Source organism: Coffea eugenioides, chromosome 2 (assembly GCF_003713205.1).
Source record: "Coffea eugenioides isolate CCC68of chromosome 2, Ceug_1.0, whole genome shotgun sequence".
NCBI classification, from domain to species: domain Eukaryota; kingdom Viridiplantae; phylum Streptophyta; class Magnoliopsida; order Gentianales; family Rubiaceae; genus Coffea; species Coffea eugenioides.
In genome coordinates this window covers 22,996,250-23,012,655 of record NC_040036.1, presented here as the reverse complement: position 1 = coordinate 23,012,655, position 16,406 = coordinate 22,996,250, and the positions used below count along the sequence as shown (strand labels likewise).

The following is a 16,406-nucleotide window of genomic DNA, read 5'->3' as shown; positions in this document are numbered from 1 at the left end:
GATTACTCATCTTATATTTTGATAATCTCCTAATCAAACAAGCAAATGGCATAAAATAAACATGAAGAGATCCCTTTTCTGTTCCTCTCCCGACTTGTTTCTTCTTTTTTAGGGAAGAGATACCCATGCTGAAGAAAACACACACCTTTTGTTGGCTTAGAGATTATGATCTAGATTTCATGGGAATACACGGTATACGACTCGATTTAATAATCCAATTTAGATTTTAAGGGGTTCAGTTTTTAATATGTTCAAGTATGCTTGATCGTGTAAAGTATGAAACGTCTCAATTAATTAATTAAATGATTATTAATGATTTAGATAAAACTTATTCAAATAATAAGTGAAAAATTGTTAACGTATCACCTAACGCAGAAAACACTTCGGCTCCGTTTGGATTGATCATTTTTTAAAAAATAAGTTTTTTTATGTACAATACTACAGTAATACACAAACAAAAACAATCTCAAAAACACTAAAAACGGTTTCAAAAAACAACAACTTCATTTATAATAAAAGTATTTTGACCTGCACGGCTATAATAAAAAGTTTTAAAAATTACCTCCAAAAACTGCTAATCCAAATATTAACAATTCTATTAATCACATTCACCGAATGAAACGGGTATAAACAGCTCCTTTGGGCATTGTGACCAAGTTAAAGGGAATTGAGGTATTTCCAAAACGTAAAAAGTCTCTAATCATATGTGCTCCGATTCAAAGCAAACCTCAGCCGATTTCCTCCTCTAGATGGATCATCAATGAACTATGGTACTACTAAGGGGGCTATAGGGCAAAGGACTGAGTAGATTGTTGTCGGCTGATTATTTTAGCTGATTAGGAGAAAGCAATAGATCCATGCATGGGTCTGTAAGCAGTTGAAAACGGCGTCTTTTGAGCAGCAGCAATACTTGTGCTGATTATTTAGCTTAGCTGCGACCGGACGACCAAAAATAATTTAATTAAGAAACGATGAGCTTGTCTCTCCTGCAGGGCTACTCATCTGAAGAAGAAGAAGAAGAAGAAGAAAAAGCTGAAGAATTTGATTATTATGACTCTGACGACGGCGGCAAACGTAGAAACGACCAAGTCTCGGACAACCGATACAAACCCTTGTTCGACCCCAATCCCTCCTCTTCCTCTTCCCTTCCTTCCGCTTTCGACGCTTTCTCCGAAGTAAGTACTAATTATAACTCCCATCTTGAATACTTGAATTCTCCCCCTTGCTGTGAAGACTATCAGCTGACCGGAGAGGTTTTTCCCTTTGTCTTTTTTCCCCCTATTGGAGGTGTCAGGGCCTCCGGAATTTTTGAACAATTCCGTTGAGGAAGCGGCGAAAGATGACGATGGGCAGAAGCGGCGCCACAGTCGCCGGAGAAATCGCAGAGATAAAAGTGATTTACCTGTCGGTAAATATCTACCACTCAAAATGCTAGTCCTTTACTTTTATCACGGTTTCATCTTTGCTAATTTTGTTACTTATTGTTGCGAGTAAATGGGATTTGTCTATTGAGTTCTTCAATGGATTTAATGGCTTATTGTTTATGTTGGTAAAGGAACAAAAAGGGTTCATGACTAACTAGCATGCGTTCAAACCTTCGAGTACCTAGGAAGAGACACAGTAAATATATATACCGCTGTCCATGAAAGCATAGTACTAATCGGATATTTTCGTGGCTCAATCCATGATTTTAATTTCCTTCCTTTTTTTTTAATTAAAAGTTCTATAATATGGAATTATAGGTGCAGTAGTGGAGGCTAAAGCTCAGTTAGTTGGAATCCATGAGAGAGTGAGGAGCGATTTTGAGGGCAACATCCCAAGAACATCCCCCTCTCACTCTGCAGAAGATGCAAAGCGTACTACTTCTGCAAGCAATCTGAATGAGAATGCTGCAGAGCTTATGAGGTATAGTATGGTATTCTGTCTACAACTTGATCCAAACAAGGATAAGTTTGTGCATCCTCTTCCTGTATTCTCACTAATCCCCATTCCCACCCAGAAAAGAATAGAGAAAACTATATAAAAGGGAAATAGAATAAGGCTCCACAAACACAAATAAAATATGTACTTTGATCTTTGAAAGTCCTTATTTTGCAAGAAATAAAGATGTTCAACGAATATGTGATAATTAATTGTGACATGTTGGAGACTTAGGGAAAGAAATTGTTCATTTTTCTTATACAATGAAAACTAGGTAAAAAAGGGAAATCTTGACAGAGATTGAAGCGTACATTTAGCATATGTGAGTTTGTTTTGATTTGTATGTCTGGGTACTGTGATGGTTGGTCCTCAGTCCTTTAATTTAGTGATTTTCTAGTTAGCATTTTAGAGTCAGAATTCCTGTTTCGTTCCTCCATTTAATAAGAACAAACAGCTTCTTGAGTTTTCCTACATGTGATAACTGCCCTTTTTTTTAACTGCCCTTCTTGACTTTTCCTACATGTGATAAACGCTTTATTTTCAGCACTTTAAAATGGTGATCTTCTTGTAAACAGCTTTAGATGTTATAGTTTTCTTTTTCGAGATTAATCTGCAGATTTGAGTACTTGCTGGAGAAAACAATTGTGAGATGGTTGCTCTGTGTCTATTGCCCTCTCAGAGTGTTGTTTGTTGGATCCATCTTCTACATGGTATGACCATAATAGGATGCAAACTTCTTCTTTTCACTCACACAGCCATTCTTGTATTCTTGCCTCCTTTCACTAAGAAATAGCTAATCGAAAGATTCCTAGGATAAGGTTAACCAAAGGTTGGTTTACATCTGGATTTGCACTAAGTAGTAGAGTGATATATTAGAATGTTGAATTGAGGAGGAGAGTAGTAGTTGACTTAAGATTTTGAAACTGGAAATATATATATCCCATTCTCCTTGGATTTCAACCATTTATTTAGATTGTAGAGGCGTTTAGGCTAAAGGAATTGGCTGTACCAGCTTCCAAGTGGTAAATAAGAGATTGAACAGATGAAACCAGTTGTGTACCTATATCCGTGGCTGCATAAAATTAGAATAGAGAACTTGTATCATTTCAGCTATGGTAATTAAATATTCTAGAAGAAATGGTAGCCCAAACTTGATGTCTTCATCTAGCAGTTATGACTGCTTTGCTTATTGTGATACCATCTATGTAATAATGTCTAGTTTAAACTTTATAACCTGGTCTTTAAATTACCATTTCAAATGTAAAAATTTGCTTTGAAATCTGAGTATTTTCATGTGTTCATTCTGTAAATGTATGAGCTTTTTGAAACTTAATTTTGTTTTGCTCATAGGATGTGCTTAACCTGTGGAATGCTGAAAACGTACTCTGGTGCCAAAGGAATGGTCTGTCCAGTTTGTGGTGATGAATCCATGAAGAAGGGATCTACCGTCAAAGACAAGGAGAAGCTTAAGAGGATGAAGGGTCAGTCATCGCATGCATCATGGAAAAGTGAGACAGAAATGCAGCTTAGACAGCAGTTTGATTAGCTTTGTTAACCCTGTGGCCAGGCCCGTGTCATGATCTATGTTATCTATGGACCTTTGCTTTTGTTGCGGTTGGATTATGGATGAGGTGAAAAAAATTTGTAAAGCACGCATTGTTTTCAAGTCTAAATGTGGCAGGCGCCAAGGACAAATATCTGAAACTGTATCTTGAAGCAATCTCTTTTCCTTTCTCATGCCTGATGCAACTGTTCCCGACCATGATGGTAATTGCGGGGGGAGATAACATGTGAACTAAAAGGTAAAATGCTGAATATCAATGCATACAAATAGCATCGAAAACAATGCAGAGCTTGACGTAGTTACTAGTGAAAATTTATGCAGTATATGCGTTAGTTTAGGATTATGAAATTTTTCTTTCGTTTTCTGATGGGGTTTTATTGAGCTTTTGACAACCATGTTTAGCTCATTGGCGAATCCCCCTGGATAGCCTAAGTTGCTATTGGCGAATTGGTTCTTCAGTGTTATTGACCCTCACAGTAAGAAAAATCTTTAACTTCTTCCCTAGCTACTGTACTAACCTTAGCGATTCCAAGAAGACAAGTCCAGCTGCAAATTTCACGAACCCTCGTAGATGCATGATCCATATCAAGGGGCATCCTTGACTCTGTGTTGCAGGATCAAGAATGAATATGTTTGGTTTTCACACCGTCTTCCCTAACTCAATATAGCAGTATTAGGAACCAGAACGTTTTCCTTTCACACCTCCCCCCGTGCGGTTTCGGGCTGGGGCTATTCGTGTCTTTCATTCCCATCCCACTCGCCTAGTCTTTGTGTTCAGGCTTGCGGTCAAACGGGAACATGTTTTTCTTACTTGAACAAGAACTAGAGCAGTAATTATGATCAAGATAACACTTGAATCAAACTATTCTGAACATCTCCAGAAGACGACTATCCCTGACATCTGCACGTACTACAAGCGAATTAAACACTCGTCATACTGTGCATACAAGTGGTGAAAATAATATGCTTGCAAATGTCTTAAACTTCCTACTAACGGCACCTATGCACAATCTTCTGCTTTCAAAGCAATCACCATTGAAAACTTGATGCCAAACAGCACGAAATATAATAGTTACAAGCTAAATACAATGTAGAAATATTACATATGATACCCGCCGCGCCGGGGGGAGGGGGGGGGTTGTGTGAGGCGGGGATATCCTTGTTCAGTATCCAAATAGGAGACCAACTTCGCACTTCGCTAAATTCTGTAAAATACTTCTATACAAGCGCACAAGGTAGTTAAATACAATTCCTAGGCCTTCTTCCTATGCTGTATCAGTTATTTCTGTTACATTTTTGGGTCAGCCATCCCCAACACTTTTCTCCGTTTCAGCTGCCATTGCTTCATCATTAACTGATTTCTCAGGCATCACAGGTGGACTACTGACAGAACCATGAATCCGTTTTTTGTGACTTCAATAGGATCAGGTTCCATCTAGCAAAAAGCCTATGATTATAGATAATCTAAGAGGAAAAGATGAAATGTACACAAGCAGTTATGGAGCTTACCAGAGTTGGTGACTTCAAAGACAGAGAGTCTTGGGCAGTAATGATAGGCGACTCTGAAGGCCTGTGAAATAGTAGGTGAGCTATGGACCGATCTATAGGATTTGTGCCAGTTTCCATATCCATAAATCCAGTGCACCTGAATTAGAGTAGTTAAACAGAATAAGAACTGGACTGACCCCCCAACTGAAGATGGAAAAGCAATACAAATAAGGGAAATCAATACCAAATTCCAGTTCAGTGTCCAAATGAACCTCATATTTACCTTCCCCACACCCCCCTCCCCCCCCCCCCCCCCCCCCACAAAACAAAAGAGCATTTAGAGAAACTCTTAAGAGACACCCAAATCAAAATCGGAAAAAAGAAGGAAACAAAAAAAGAAGAAGAAGAAAATGATGAAGGTAATGGTTTTCTTTTTTGGCAAAAGAGAACATCGAGAGATACCAAAAAGAGTGCAGAGATTATGGTGTCCCCAGCTGGGACAGCAGCCATGCTTACATGAGATACTCCCAGAACCAAATAATTGTACAATGAATCTATAGGTGTGAAAGTTAATAAAAGTGACATGCCTCTTCCAACCAACAAAAGTCACATTTTTCAAGTAAGTTAAGCATCTAATAAGATGGGTTTTTGGTGCCATATACTTCTGTGACAAGGAAACTACTTCTAAAGGGAAAAGTATTTTACTTCTCTCCCAGAACAAGGTTATCCATCAACAGAAATCTTATTGTTGATGAGAATTCAATCACTGGTCTGGCATTCTTCATAATAGAACTTACACATACAACAGCATCAAATTAAACTTAGCTATCTGACGCTCTAAATTTTAATCAGTCAACCCACAATGAATCCCTAAAGAGTAAAAAGTCATTGCCCAAGACCTAAGGAGAAAAAAGGCAGAAAATCTAGAGGTAAGTTACATATCTATAACGTCTTGATAGCTGCACCATAGTTTCTGCAAGCACACAGGTAGCTTTGCATGTCTATGACTATTAAGCATTCCACAGTAAGCACAGATGCCATTCACAACCTTGGAAAACTATCAAAAGACAGTAAGCATCTTAAATGTGAAAGATGAAAACATAGAAATTATGTAGCAGAAAAAAGAGGTTTTACTGATTTAGTGCTGAGTTCTCACAGAAATTGGCGATTGCCACATTCTGCTCTAGTAAACAAACTAGTAGTCAAACAGACCAAAGTAATTATATCTTAATGCAATGGGTAAAATAAAACAAAAGATTACATACTTGTTTGTGCCTTCAGCTAGCGGTACTCCTCTGGCATCTCTATTATCTCCAGAGTAGCTACCCTTCAGATTTGCTTGGTTATGGCGTTGTTCAGCACTTTGGGCCAAGCGGTATAGACTATCTCGTATACATAGCTTTGTCCTCAGATCCAACTAGACCAAGGAGATTCAACCTTGTGAGTAATTAAGTACAATATGACAAGAAAAATAGGAAACTACGAATGTCTAGAATGACCAGCTATGAGGGCCTATTTGGAATCTGTATAAGTGTAGAAATAAGAATTTTTGCCACACTTTACATGTGAGATTCTCTAGTATATCTGACTTTATTTACTATTCTGGTTTTTTCCTTTTATTCTTTGTGTGGGGGCGGGCCAAGGATTGGCATGCCTGGGTTGTGAGAAGGGAATGAATAGTGGGACAAGGTCGCAACAAAGTGTTGATATGTAGTAGTAAACAAGATAAAGACAGGTAGCAGTACAAAGTTGGTACTAGAGAGACAGAAGGGAACAGGATTGTGTGTTAAATGAATGGAAAGGGAATGTGGAGAAGGAACGGGACATGGCAGCAGAACAAGGTAGAGAGACAAAATGACAAGATGGTAGTTGAATAGGGTTCCAGTGCAGGTTTCACAATGGGTGTTTAGATAAATCTGGGTCAGGGTATTGATGAAACATGGTAGTGGGACAGGGCACGGCCAGTGAATCGAGATGGATAACAGACAAAAACCTTGCAAACAAGTATATGAAAACTGAACAATGCAAGCTCCTAACTCAAGCTAATTGGAAGTTCAGAAAAAAAAAAAAAATCAAACAGTGTAAGCTATTGCTTCAGTTAGATATGACCCAAGCATGACCATAGGTATGATAGACATAAATGTCGGCAAAAGGGGGCTCAAGCTGCTCAATTAAGGAGTCAGAACTCCTTTACATTTCCAAACAAATGTAAATTAGTAGATTATGTAAGAAAGTGATTTACACCCTGCAACATGTGAATGTACAGCTAAAAAACCAGATTGACTGACAATATTTCATTTGATTTAGAACACTAACACATCCTCTGAGTCCTTAGACTTAGTCAACCTTTCAATGAACCTTCAATATCAACTCAAAAGGTTCTCTGTCTGACAAACGAAAAGACTCAAGGAGATACATTCATATAATGTCCACCAACTCGAACTTGTAGACAGGTTAAGTCATCCAATGTAATACATTTCATAATTGAAAAGACATTTACCTGCTCCATAACAAGTTGAAGCTGGCGAAAACTTGCGGCTTCCAGTGAAATTTCATCTAAACCAGAACTCGCAGAAGAGCTCTCCTGCATAGTTGAGGAACCAAATTCTCCAGGAACTCCTTCACCATCTGTGTGACTTTCAAAATTCTTTCCCAAGTACTGGACTTTTTTCTCTACAGACACTGGATCACACAAGGGGACCTGAACCCCCATCTCCATACTTTCAGCTTTGCTACTAAATGATGATTGGAGAGGTTGTTGGTGATGTGGTATTTCCCTCTTTTCAGAATGTACACCAGTAGCCAACTGAAATGCAGGACTGTGAGAGCTGTCTGAAGAAAGCACCTGATTTGATGAATAGGAGGACTCCTTGGGAGAAATGTTCCTAAAGCCATTAGTATCAGACTTAACAGCAGAGAGTGTTGGAAAAATTGAAGTGTGATCTGAAATATGACTGCAATCTTGCATGTAGGGAATGTCATTCTGCAAGTAACCAAAGGATTCAGGTCCCGATGCTTGTTTTTGCTGCTGAATGCCTCCTGATGGAAGACTCTGGTCAGATGTGGCTTCAAAAGGAGCTTCTTTGTCTTCAGTTGGAAGGCTTCCATTATAGTAAAACGAACCACCATATGGATTTTTTCTCTTTGAGTCATATCGGCTTTGATTCTTTTGCTGCTTTTTGTGCACATTGCTCTGTCAAAGATGATTATTACATGGAGTCAGGACTTTAAATCTTTCCAAGTTCATTTTCAATACCAATAAAATGTACAATGTCTAACACTGCCAACTTGCAGCTACAAACAAATAGGCATGATTGTGACTGACAATTGTTAAAACGAAGTCCAACAGCAAGACCACACTAAAATAAGTTTAAAAATTTCTGGACTGCAAAAATTACATGCTCTGCAATTTTTTCCCTTAAACAGAAGTACAAAATATACCATTCCAGTGCTACCAGTTGTTGAGATGTTGGTGGCCGAGATCCTCTGTTGTACTTCGTTGTTGAGCTCAACAGCCTACACACAATTAAAAAAAAAACAGTTAATTCAAACCAAAACGTTTCATCACTGAGTTTTTCTGAAAGAAGTACTAAGATGAAAATGTTATCACCAGCTTCAAAATACATTGAGATTACTGACCTGCTTTCTAGGCCTATAATTATCCTTGCTGTCATAGCTACGAGTCCCAGACATATCACCAAAAGTGTCGGATTCATCTTTGTCTGACGACCAGGAATTATTTTTACAGCTAACAGATGCCACTTCAAAGCTAGTATCATTCAAAGAACAGCAGGTATCATTTAATCCTACAGGCTCATGGTTTTCTGAGTTTTTAGCCATTGCACCAGAGGCAGGACATGAAGCTTTGAATTCTGACTTCAAAGCATCTGCAGATCCTCCAATTGCGTCTGATGATGAAAACCATCCCAATTCATCTTCATTACTAGCCCCAAGTCCAAACGTTGAATCACAACTTCTGGAAGGAAAAATGTACAACAATATAACTATAACAGCAGTTTTGAAGAATTGACTCTAAGTGAAAATGAGGCCAATAATTACCTAAACATCCTGTCCACATCCTCGAAGTTTCCAATATCTGGCCAACTATAGTATAAGAAATCACTGGAATCTTTGCCATTTTGATCACTGTCAAAGAAGCTAAGATCGTCGTCTGTTTGGGACAGAGGGTCCAGAGGATAATTGTACGAGTTACTATCAACTGCAGCACTCTCGTCGATGAGCATGGAGTCAGTGGTACATAACTCATTTCCAAGCAAATCTGTATTACTGCTTTTGAAGCAATGACTTGATGCCCTGGCACTATCAGATGCTAAACTTGGCACTTCTTTAACGGAGTTACTATTGCATGAAGAAGGAAATATGCCATCAGGCGTGTCTGACCAGGAATTCTTTTCCAACATTATCTTCCTTCTATTGTTCAGAACTGATGTATTTCCTAGGTCCTTTTCCTGGCAAACAATGTCTTTTGCTGATTGTTCTTTAGAATTACCCAGAACACTAAACTGATGTCGAGGTTTTTTACGGCTGTCACCTACAAATAATTGTTCACTTGCTGCTTCGCCAACAGGATGGGGAACTATATGGTCCTCACTCTGGCAAAATTCATCCCATACTATGTCTCCAAACTGTAAAAGCAGTTACAGAATTTTAGCTGTAATAACTGCAGAAGTGCTCCCATAAAATGAGTGAAACAAATCCAAAAGAAGAGACAAAAATAGCATATGTATCATAAATAAGAAGTTGCAAAGGCAAGTCGCACCACCCAACTTGGATTTTTTACATTTCAAACATCACTTTACTTCGTTGAGGAAGCTCAACAGTACACCAACAATACCAAATAAAATTATACATAGTCCAATTCAACATGATTTTGAGCCCTCCATCCCCAAACACCATCACACAGTCCAACCTCATCAAAATGTCAAAAGTACATTAAATATCTTTAAAGGGCACATCTGAAATAACAAGACAGCAAATTTATGTATCTATCTTCATGTGAAGGACTCCCATCGACTACAAGCACACAATCCGACCAAAGGGCAAACGTTTATCTACAAACCAAGAACTCCAAAGAAAATAGATATAGACAGTATAGCCTTAGAGCAAATACAAATTAGGAATAGACTTAACTTCCGTCCTAAGGATGAATGGAAAATTTTCCAAGCGATTATACAAGACTAAAAGGAACATTTTTGTCTACATAATTTACTTTGGACCACCTAAATATTCTAAACAATAGCATCAACATAAATGAAAGGTCATGTTTTTGCTGTCTCGGCTTTCACATGATTGCTATAGGAAGGCATATACAAAAGAGAACGGAAAATAACAAGCATCCAACATCTCAAACAGTAGAACAGTTGGTTAACTATGATGCACCAAGAAATTAAAAAAAAAAAAAAGCATAAAAAACTAGATGTATTTTGAGCCCACCTTGTGACTCAGTTTATAAAAATCGTATCATATGGTAGATGCAAGATTAAATCCAGTTATCTGGAGCAAAAACTTGCGCCTTTCTTATTACTTAACATGAACAGTCTTTATAGCGTGTTTGAACTCCTATATCAGATAATTAGTCTGGAAAATAGTTACAGCAACTATGAGCTGAACTAAGTTACAAAGGAAACTATGTGTTCATTGGAATACAATAATTTAGGAAAAAAATTTCAAATATTATTCTGCTTGCATCATAAAGACAATTTCCAACCACCCTTCTATAATCCCAACCATCTTCTTATCTCACATGCATCACATCGCAAAAGTCTACAGTGTTATTCTAAATAATTTTTCCAAAATAATCTCCTGTCCAAACACACCCTATATGTTTGCTTGTTAAAGCAAGAATATGTTATGCCAAGCACCTTCAGTCCCACCTCCTTTTAGATTTTCAAGGGCAGAAACACACAAAACTTGTTCTATCTATGATGACATCAGGCCCACATTACATATGGTACTGTAAGAATGAACAAGATGAACAAATCAACAAAAGAGGAAAAAAAAACTTTCACAGCAATTGTCAAGCAGGTTATCCAAGAAGATGGAGTTGATGGTACTAAGTAAAAATCAACAGGATGTCAACACAACTACAACCTATTAATAAGCGCATCAATAGTACTTGTTTATCATCTTATCTGTGTTTCTCAGGACTGAAAATCCCAACCAAAACCTCTTCCTTGCAACTTGGTCAAATTCTTTGTTCTTTCAAACATATTGTACACTCTTAACACAGAACACACACTCCTACAAAAACAAATAACTTAACAACTCATTTAAAAACTCCCTTGACATATAGTTGCATAAGTTTGGCTATTTCCATGGTGTGCCTAGTCACTAATGCCCAGTCTTTTGCAAGATGTTGCCCTCTTGCTTTTGCAAAGTCAACAACATCCACAATGTACGGATGGTGCACTCTCTACAAAATCCCATGATTAAGTCAATACATAACTGATGTTTACAAATTTTCAATGAGCTAAAATTCAGTTCTTATCTAACTTAGGTCTTGTGCTCTTTAGTCCAAAGATGCATTTTGTTGGAAAAAGACAAAAAATCTACAACTTATTTTTATAGCCCTAAAAGGAGTTTTTTTTCAAAACCTCAATGACGACATCAAAGAACACGAGTACATGACTACTTCAAACAAAATTTAGCAATTAAAATACATTCCAATGTGACTATAAGTTCTCAATCTCGACAAACAGAAGTGACCAACGACCTTTAGATTTCATGCACAGCTAAGTGAAAACTATGCAAAGTTGTTCCGATGGCGAGCCAATAAATGACTGGGTGAGAAGAAAAGGGGGAAAAATACAAAATAGAATAGCACAAAGATTGTTTGGAACTCTAATCTTTTTCGAGGCAGTATACTTTTCTGCCCCCTGTTAGTAGCATTCCCAATTATAGATTTTACAGATTTGAATTATATACCAAGTAAAAAAAGCAAAATATTTAGGAAACGCTAGAAATTGAATTCTGTATAGCTCCCACTTGAATACAACCATCACTTGTAGAATATCGAATTCAATGAAGCTCAACAACTCAAGTGTCTCGTCATTTTTGCTTCGCAGTACTGAGGAAGCCAGCGCACTAGGCTTCATCTATTGAAAGGTTTATATGACCTTATCTCACATAAGCAAAATGATTATTCATCCGCCTCAAAGTTATAACTTCCTATAGAAAAACTTCACCTTTTGGCCAAAGCTTATTATAAACATACAAGAAAACTAAGCTATGCTCAAGGTCTCCAACTTGATACTGATAACATGTTATTCACTTTATTGAAGGACAAAAGAAATGAGATATTTCAAGGAAGGCCTAAAGACAAATAGATTCAAGAGCAGAAAGTATAAGTATAGTGACTATTCCAAAAAAAATATTGTTTATAATAGATGATTGTGGTTATATTACAGATATTTTCTAAAAACTACGCTTGTGAGAACAAATGCATTAAAGTTAGAGAATATCTGCACAATTTAAATGCCTATAAGCAGCAGAATAATTTCACATCTTGCTTTTAGTATCAAGTAGTGTTGCAAAATTTTTCAGCCATTACGTTGCTATTGTGCACGAACTCAATAATGTTTCAGTGAGGAACAGCACTTTCGTTAGCCAGAAAAAAAAAATACAGCAAAAATTTAACATATGAAGAACCATTATGCAGAAATAGTAAAAGAAAAACCCCAACAACCCGTGGCCCAAAAAAGTCACGGTATAATGTTTCAAAATTGTCCGTTCACCTAAATATAATCAATCCAAAAATTTATAGACATGATTGTTACCATAACATTATACAAACCAAGGACAGATTCTTCAAAACTCAACATATGCATCATTGAGTTTTGTGAGCAAGATGGAATGTACTTACAAACAAAGCCATTGAAAAGACAAAAAAGGAGTTGAAAATGAAGTCGACGCTGGTTAGATCGTGAACCATGTGTCAGTTATTTCTTTCATGCTTGTTTATCCGTCAGTGGCTTGCACATCTTCCATTCTGTTTTTTCAAGCAGGTATAAAGTTTTTCCATTGTTATAAGTGCATAGGAGATTGGCTATTTGTATTCAATGCTTTCGCAAGTTGTGTTGTCCTTTGTAGCAAATAAGGTCTATAAACTAAATTAAATTAGAGAAAAGAACTATGACTACCAATCATGACATCTTTGGACATGATAGTGTGGGACCTAAAATCTTATCATATCAACTAGGGAAGCAAAGAAGTTATAAGCATTTGATCTTCTTCAATTCAATATAAATACCAATAAAAACAATAAACAATTTTCCAATATAAATTTCCTATCTTTCTTGAACTTCTCTCTAGTTAAAAGGAGAAATTACTAAATAACTATAATATCAAAAAATGTCCTCCGATAATATAGATTTAATTCGTATCTGGTGGTCAGCTGACAGACATTGATATGTCCACCCACTGCTTAAAAGCTACAGATCTGGTTTCTGAAACTTAGCCTCTTTATGTAAGACATATTACGTATACATGGCACTTAAGGAGTCCTCCATCATTGATATCACTGTGGAAATAACACTAACGGACAAAAGTTTTGCAACCTATCTACAGGTTCTCATGTGAAGAGCGTGTAGCCCAATACGTCTTTGGTAGAAAATTAAATTCAAGAATAAGTCCCACACTGCAATAGGTAGCTGACAAAGGGAAACAACCTAGAAGTTGTCAAACTTCAATATGTTCAACGTGTCGGATACTTTTAATTGCCCAATATCTACTTTTTCGATCAATATCATCATGCACGATATTCAATTGCATCAAGACCATTCTCAAATCACCATAAAGAGACAGAAATTCCAAGTATTATAGACTATCCATAGCTGTCATATTTAAGAAAGCATATGTAGTAATCATTTGCATATCAGTTAACTATGCTGACCGTTACTTTGATCATCAGCAAGTTCTCATGAATTATTTATTAACCTCGTCACCTATCCTGAGTAAGGTCAAGGAAGTTAAGCATTTACTGTTGCACTACCATGTTGTTACTGAATTCAAATCTGAGCAACAAAAGATTGCTGTTGCCAGTGACAGAATATTCCAATTATAGAGTTGCATTACATTTAACACCTTCAACAACTTGGAAGCTTCTTAATGACCAGAATTCGTTATATCTCCCGTGTACTAGCTACCATAAAATACATAAACCGAGAGGCCAAGTTTTGAACCATGTTAACAACATGGTTCAAAATGCCAACCTATGATGATCAAGTCATCATAGGCTGACCAAAATGCTAACCTCATTTAAGCAATCACAAGAGCAGATTGGGTATGCAAGCATAGATGCAAATTGACCAATCGGAAAAGTTACAGTACCTCATACATGGACAAGTCTGACATTCCTACAATTTCTCAACCAGAACTCAAACCACATGCAGCTTGCTGATCTGGTATCATACTCCACAACCCAAACCCTCTTCCCACCTTCGTTCGTAGAATTTCAAACACAGAAAAGGACAAAAGCATTAGAATCTGATCTCCAATTGATTTCTTTCCTATTCCATCAATTCAAAGACAACAAAAATGAGAAGAAGGAGAAAAAAAAAAGAGGAAAAGTTTTTATTTTTTCTGAAAAGCAAAACAAGCATAGAGAACAGAATTCTGATCTAAAGGGATCTTTGAAAAAAATAAAAATAAATAAAAAAAGGTAAGATCTTTACTTCAGCTAAGTACAAGCTTTAGTAAATTCACCTCAGTTCTACTTTAAGAAATGAAAACTTGAAATAGCTTTGTTATCATATTAAACTTGCTTTTTATCTTCCTTCATTTCTCAACAACCACAAAAAGCATATGGCACAGCATAAAACAAGTTACATATGAAGATTTTTTTTTTTTTTAAAGCTTACATATGAAAATCAAACAAAGAAGAAAGCCAATAACAAGACTAAAACAGTCCAGTTAAAAATAAAAAAAAATAAAAAAAACTAGAAGTACTATTTTCAGCTAAAGTTGATAGCTTAAACAAAGATACTTGACGGAAAACTCACCGGAAAATCAAGAACTATGCAGAAAGTAAGAAATTTCGATTGAATCCAGTAACGCAGTGGCAAAACCCTAATTTGATGATGAAGGACACAAATCTGGGAGGTTCTAGAAACCAGGGAAGACAGGAGAGAGATAAAGGAAGAAGGATATTGCTCAGCGGCTGTTGGGGTGGGGGGGGGAGAGAGAAATAAAAAAAATAATACAAGTAAAAAAAAATTTTCTCTTCTTATGGGTATGAATATTTTAAAGAAATTGTTAATATTATTTAAATAATGAGTGATACGCATGAGGTGCCACGTGGGAAGGAGATCAAAACAAGGGCGGTAGAGCGACGGGTGGGTATCAGAATTCGTGGACGAGAGGGCGGCTGGAGATACGATCTGTTTCTGCGACGTGATTGGTCCAGGTGCGTGTTACGTTTTAGTGAGGTTAGACACGTGTCAATTTTCTGGGGTGGTTGTACGGTCGGAAAGGAGAAACGGGTTGTGGGTAAAAATTGCGGACATGGTTTTCAACGGTGGACACTTGTTTTGCGGCCGTTCTAGTTGCTTCGGCGGGTGTAATACTGCGGTGGAAAGTTGATAAGTGATAACGTTTGCATTTTATTGGTTTTTTTTTTTGTGATGCTGACTCATTTGTATCTTTGCTAGTTTTGGATAGTTTATGGAATAAACCCCTAAGAGAATATTTGCAGTTCTTTTTTTTATTTTAAAAAAGAGAACTGCTTTTTTTTTATTTTTTGGTTTTTTTTAATGTTCCATAGGTAATGATTTTTATTTGGAGACTGAAAATGCAGTATACAAACATATGAAGAAAAATGAATGATAGCAGCATTAAAATACCCATTGAAAAAAAACCCCCCAAAAAAAATTTGTTTTACAAGAAGATCTTTACTTTTATAGTGTAAAATTAAGGGTGGTGCGTTTGATCAAACTTCAATTCGAAATATGAAATCTGAAGTGTGAATCCATTAAGTTATTGAATTGTTAAGTATTAAATCCAATATAATTGAGTGCATATTACATTCAGTGATAAGTGAATGGTTTATTAATTAATTTTGAGAGCAAGTTTTGTTTAGAAAATTCAGTGCCACTTAGTTAATTCAATTCAGATGTTCAATTTTTTGTTATCAAATTGTCCCGATACAATAAGATCTGATTCCGTTAAATTTAAGTACTAAATTGGATTGCCGTGCAACACCTAAATGGGCCTAATACATTTACTGAAGGCCTAGCCTGGGCCTTACAAAGTTGTCTGTGGGCAAAAAGAGTCGTCCCATCCTCGGCTCATGTTTCATCCAAAGTTCACGAGGTTTGAAGACTTTGTGATCTGTTTTGATCCTTATAAAGTCTCGTTTATTTGCTAGTATTTTTTTTTTTTCATTTTCAGGATAATTATTACTTAACGAAAACAAATT

At 36.7% G+C, this 16,406-nt stretch overlaps 2 protein-coding genes across 4 annotated transcripts; one reads left to right on the top strand and one right to left on the bottom strand.

Moving 5' to 3' along the window:
• Positions 1-684: 684 nt before the first annotated feature.
• Positions 685-3,661, top strand: LOC113761758. Of its 2 annotated transcripts, XM_027304878.1 has the most exons (5): positions 685-1,175; positions 1,288-1,408; positions 1,743-1,905; positions 2,537-2,630; positions 3,271-3,433. In XM_027304878.1, exons 1-5 carry the CDS (start codon positions 972-974, stop codon positions 3,340-3,342), a joined length of 654 nt encoding a protein of 217 aa, XP_027160679.1. In that variant the 5' UTR covers positions 685-971; the 3' UTR covers positions 3,343-3,433. The 2 variants fall into 2 exon arrangements, with proteins under 2 accessions (XP_027160679.1, XP_027160678.1); XM_027304877.1 differs by lacking the exon at positions 2,537-2,630 and having other exon boundaries at positions 3,271-3,661.
• An 826-nt stretch (positions 3,662-4,487) lies between these two features.
• On the bottom strand, positions 4,488-15,156 carry LOC113760657 (protein LNK1). Of its 2 annotated transcripts, none has more exons than XM_027303328.1 (9): positions 14,992-15,156; positions 14,321-14,428; positions 9,032-9,618; positions 8,612-8,948; positions 8,414-8,488; positions 7,473-8,165; positions 6,238-6,389; positions 4,994-5,129; positions 4,488-4,919 (listed from the first exon to the last, which is right to left on the bottom strand). In XM_027303328.1, exons 2-9 carry the CDS (start codon positions 14,342-14,344, stop codon positions 4,854-4,856), a joined length of 2,070 nt encoding a protein of 689 aa, XP_027159129.1. In that variant the 5' UTR covers positions 14,345-14,428; positions 14,992-15,156; the 3' UTR covers positions 4,488-4,853. The 2 variants fall into 2 exon arrangements, with proteins under 2 accessions (XP_027159129.1, XP_027159130.1); XM_027303329.1 differs by having other exon boundaries at positions 8,612-8,945.
• Positions 15,157-16,406: the final 1,250 nt, after the last annotated feature.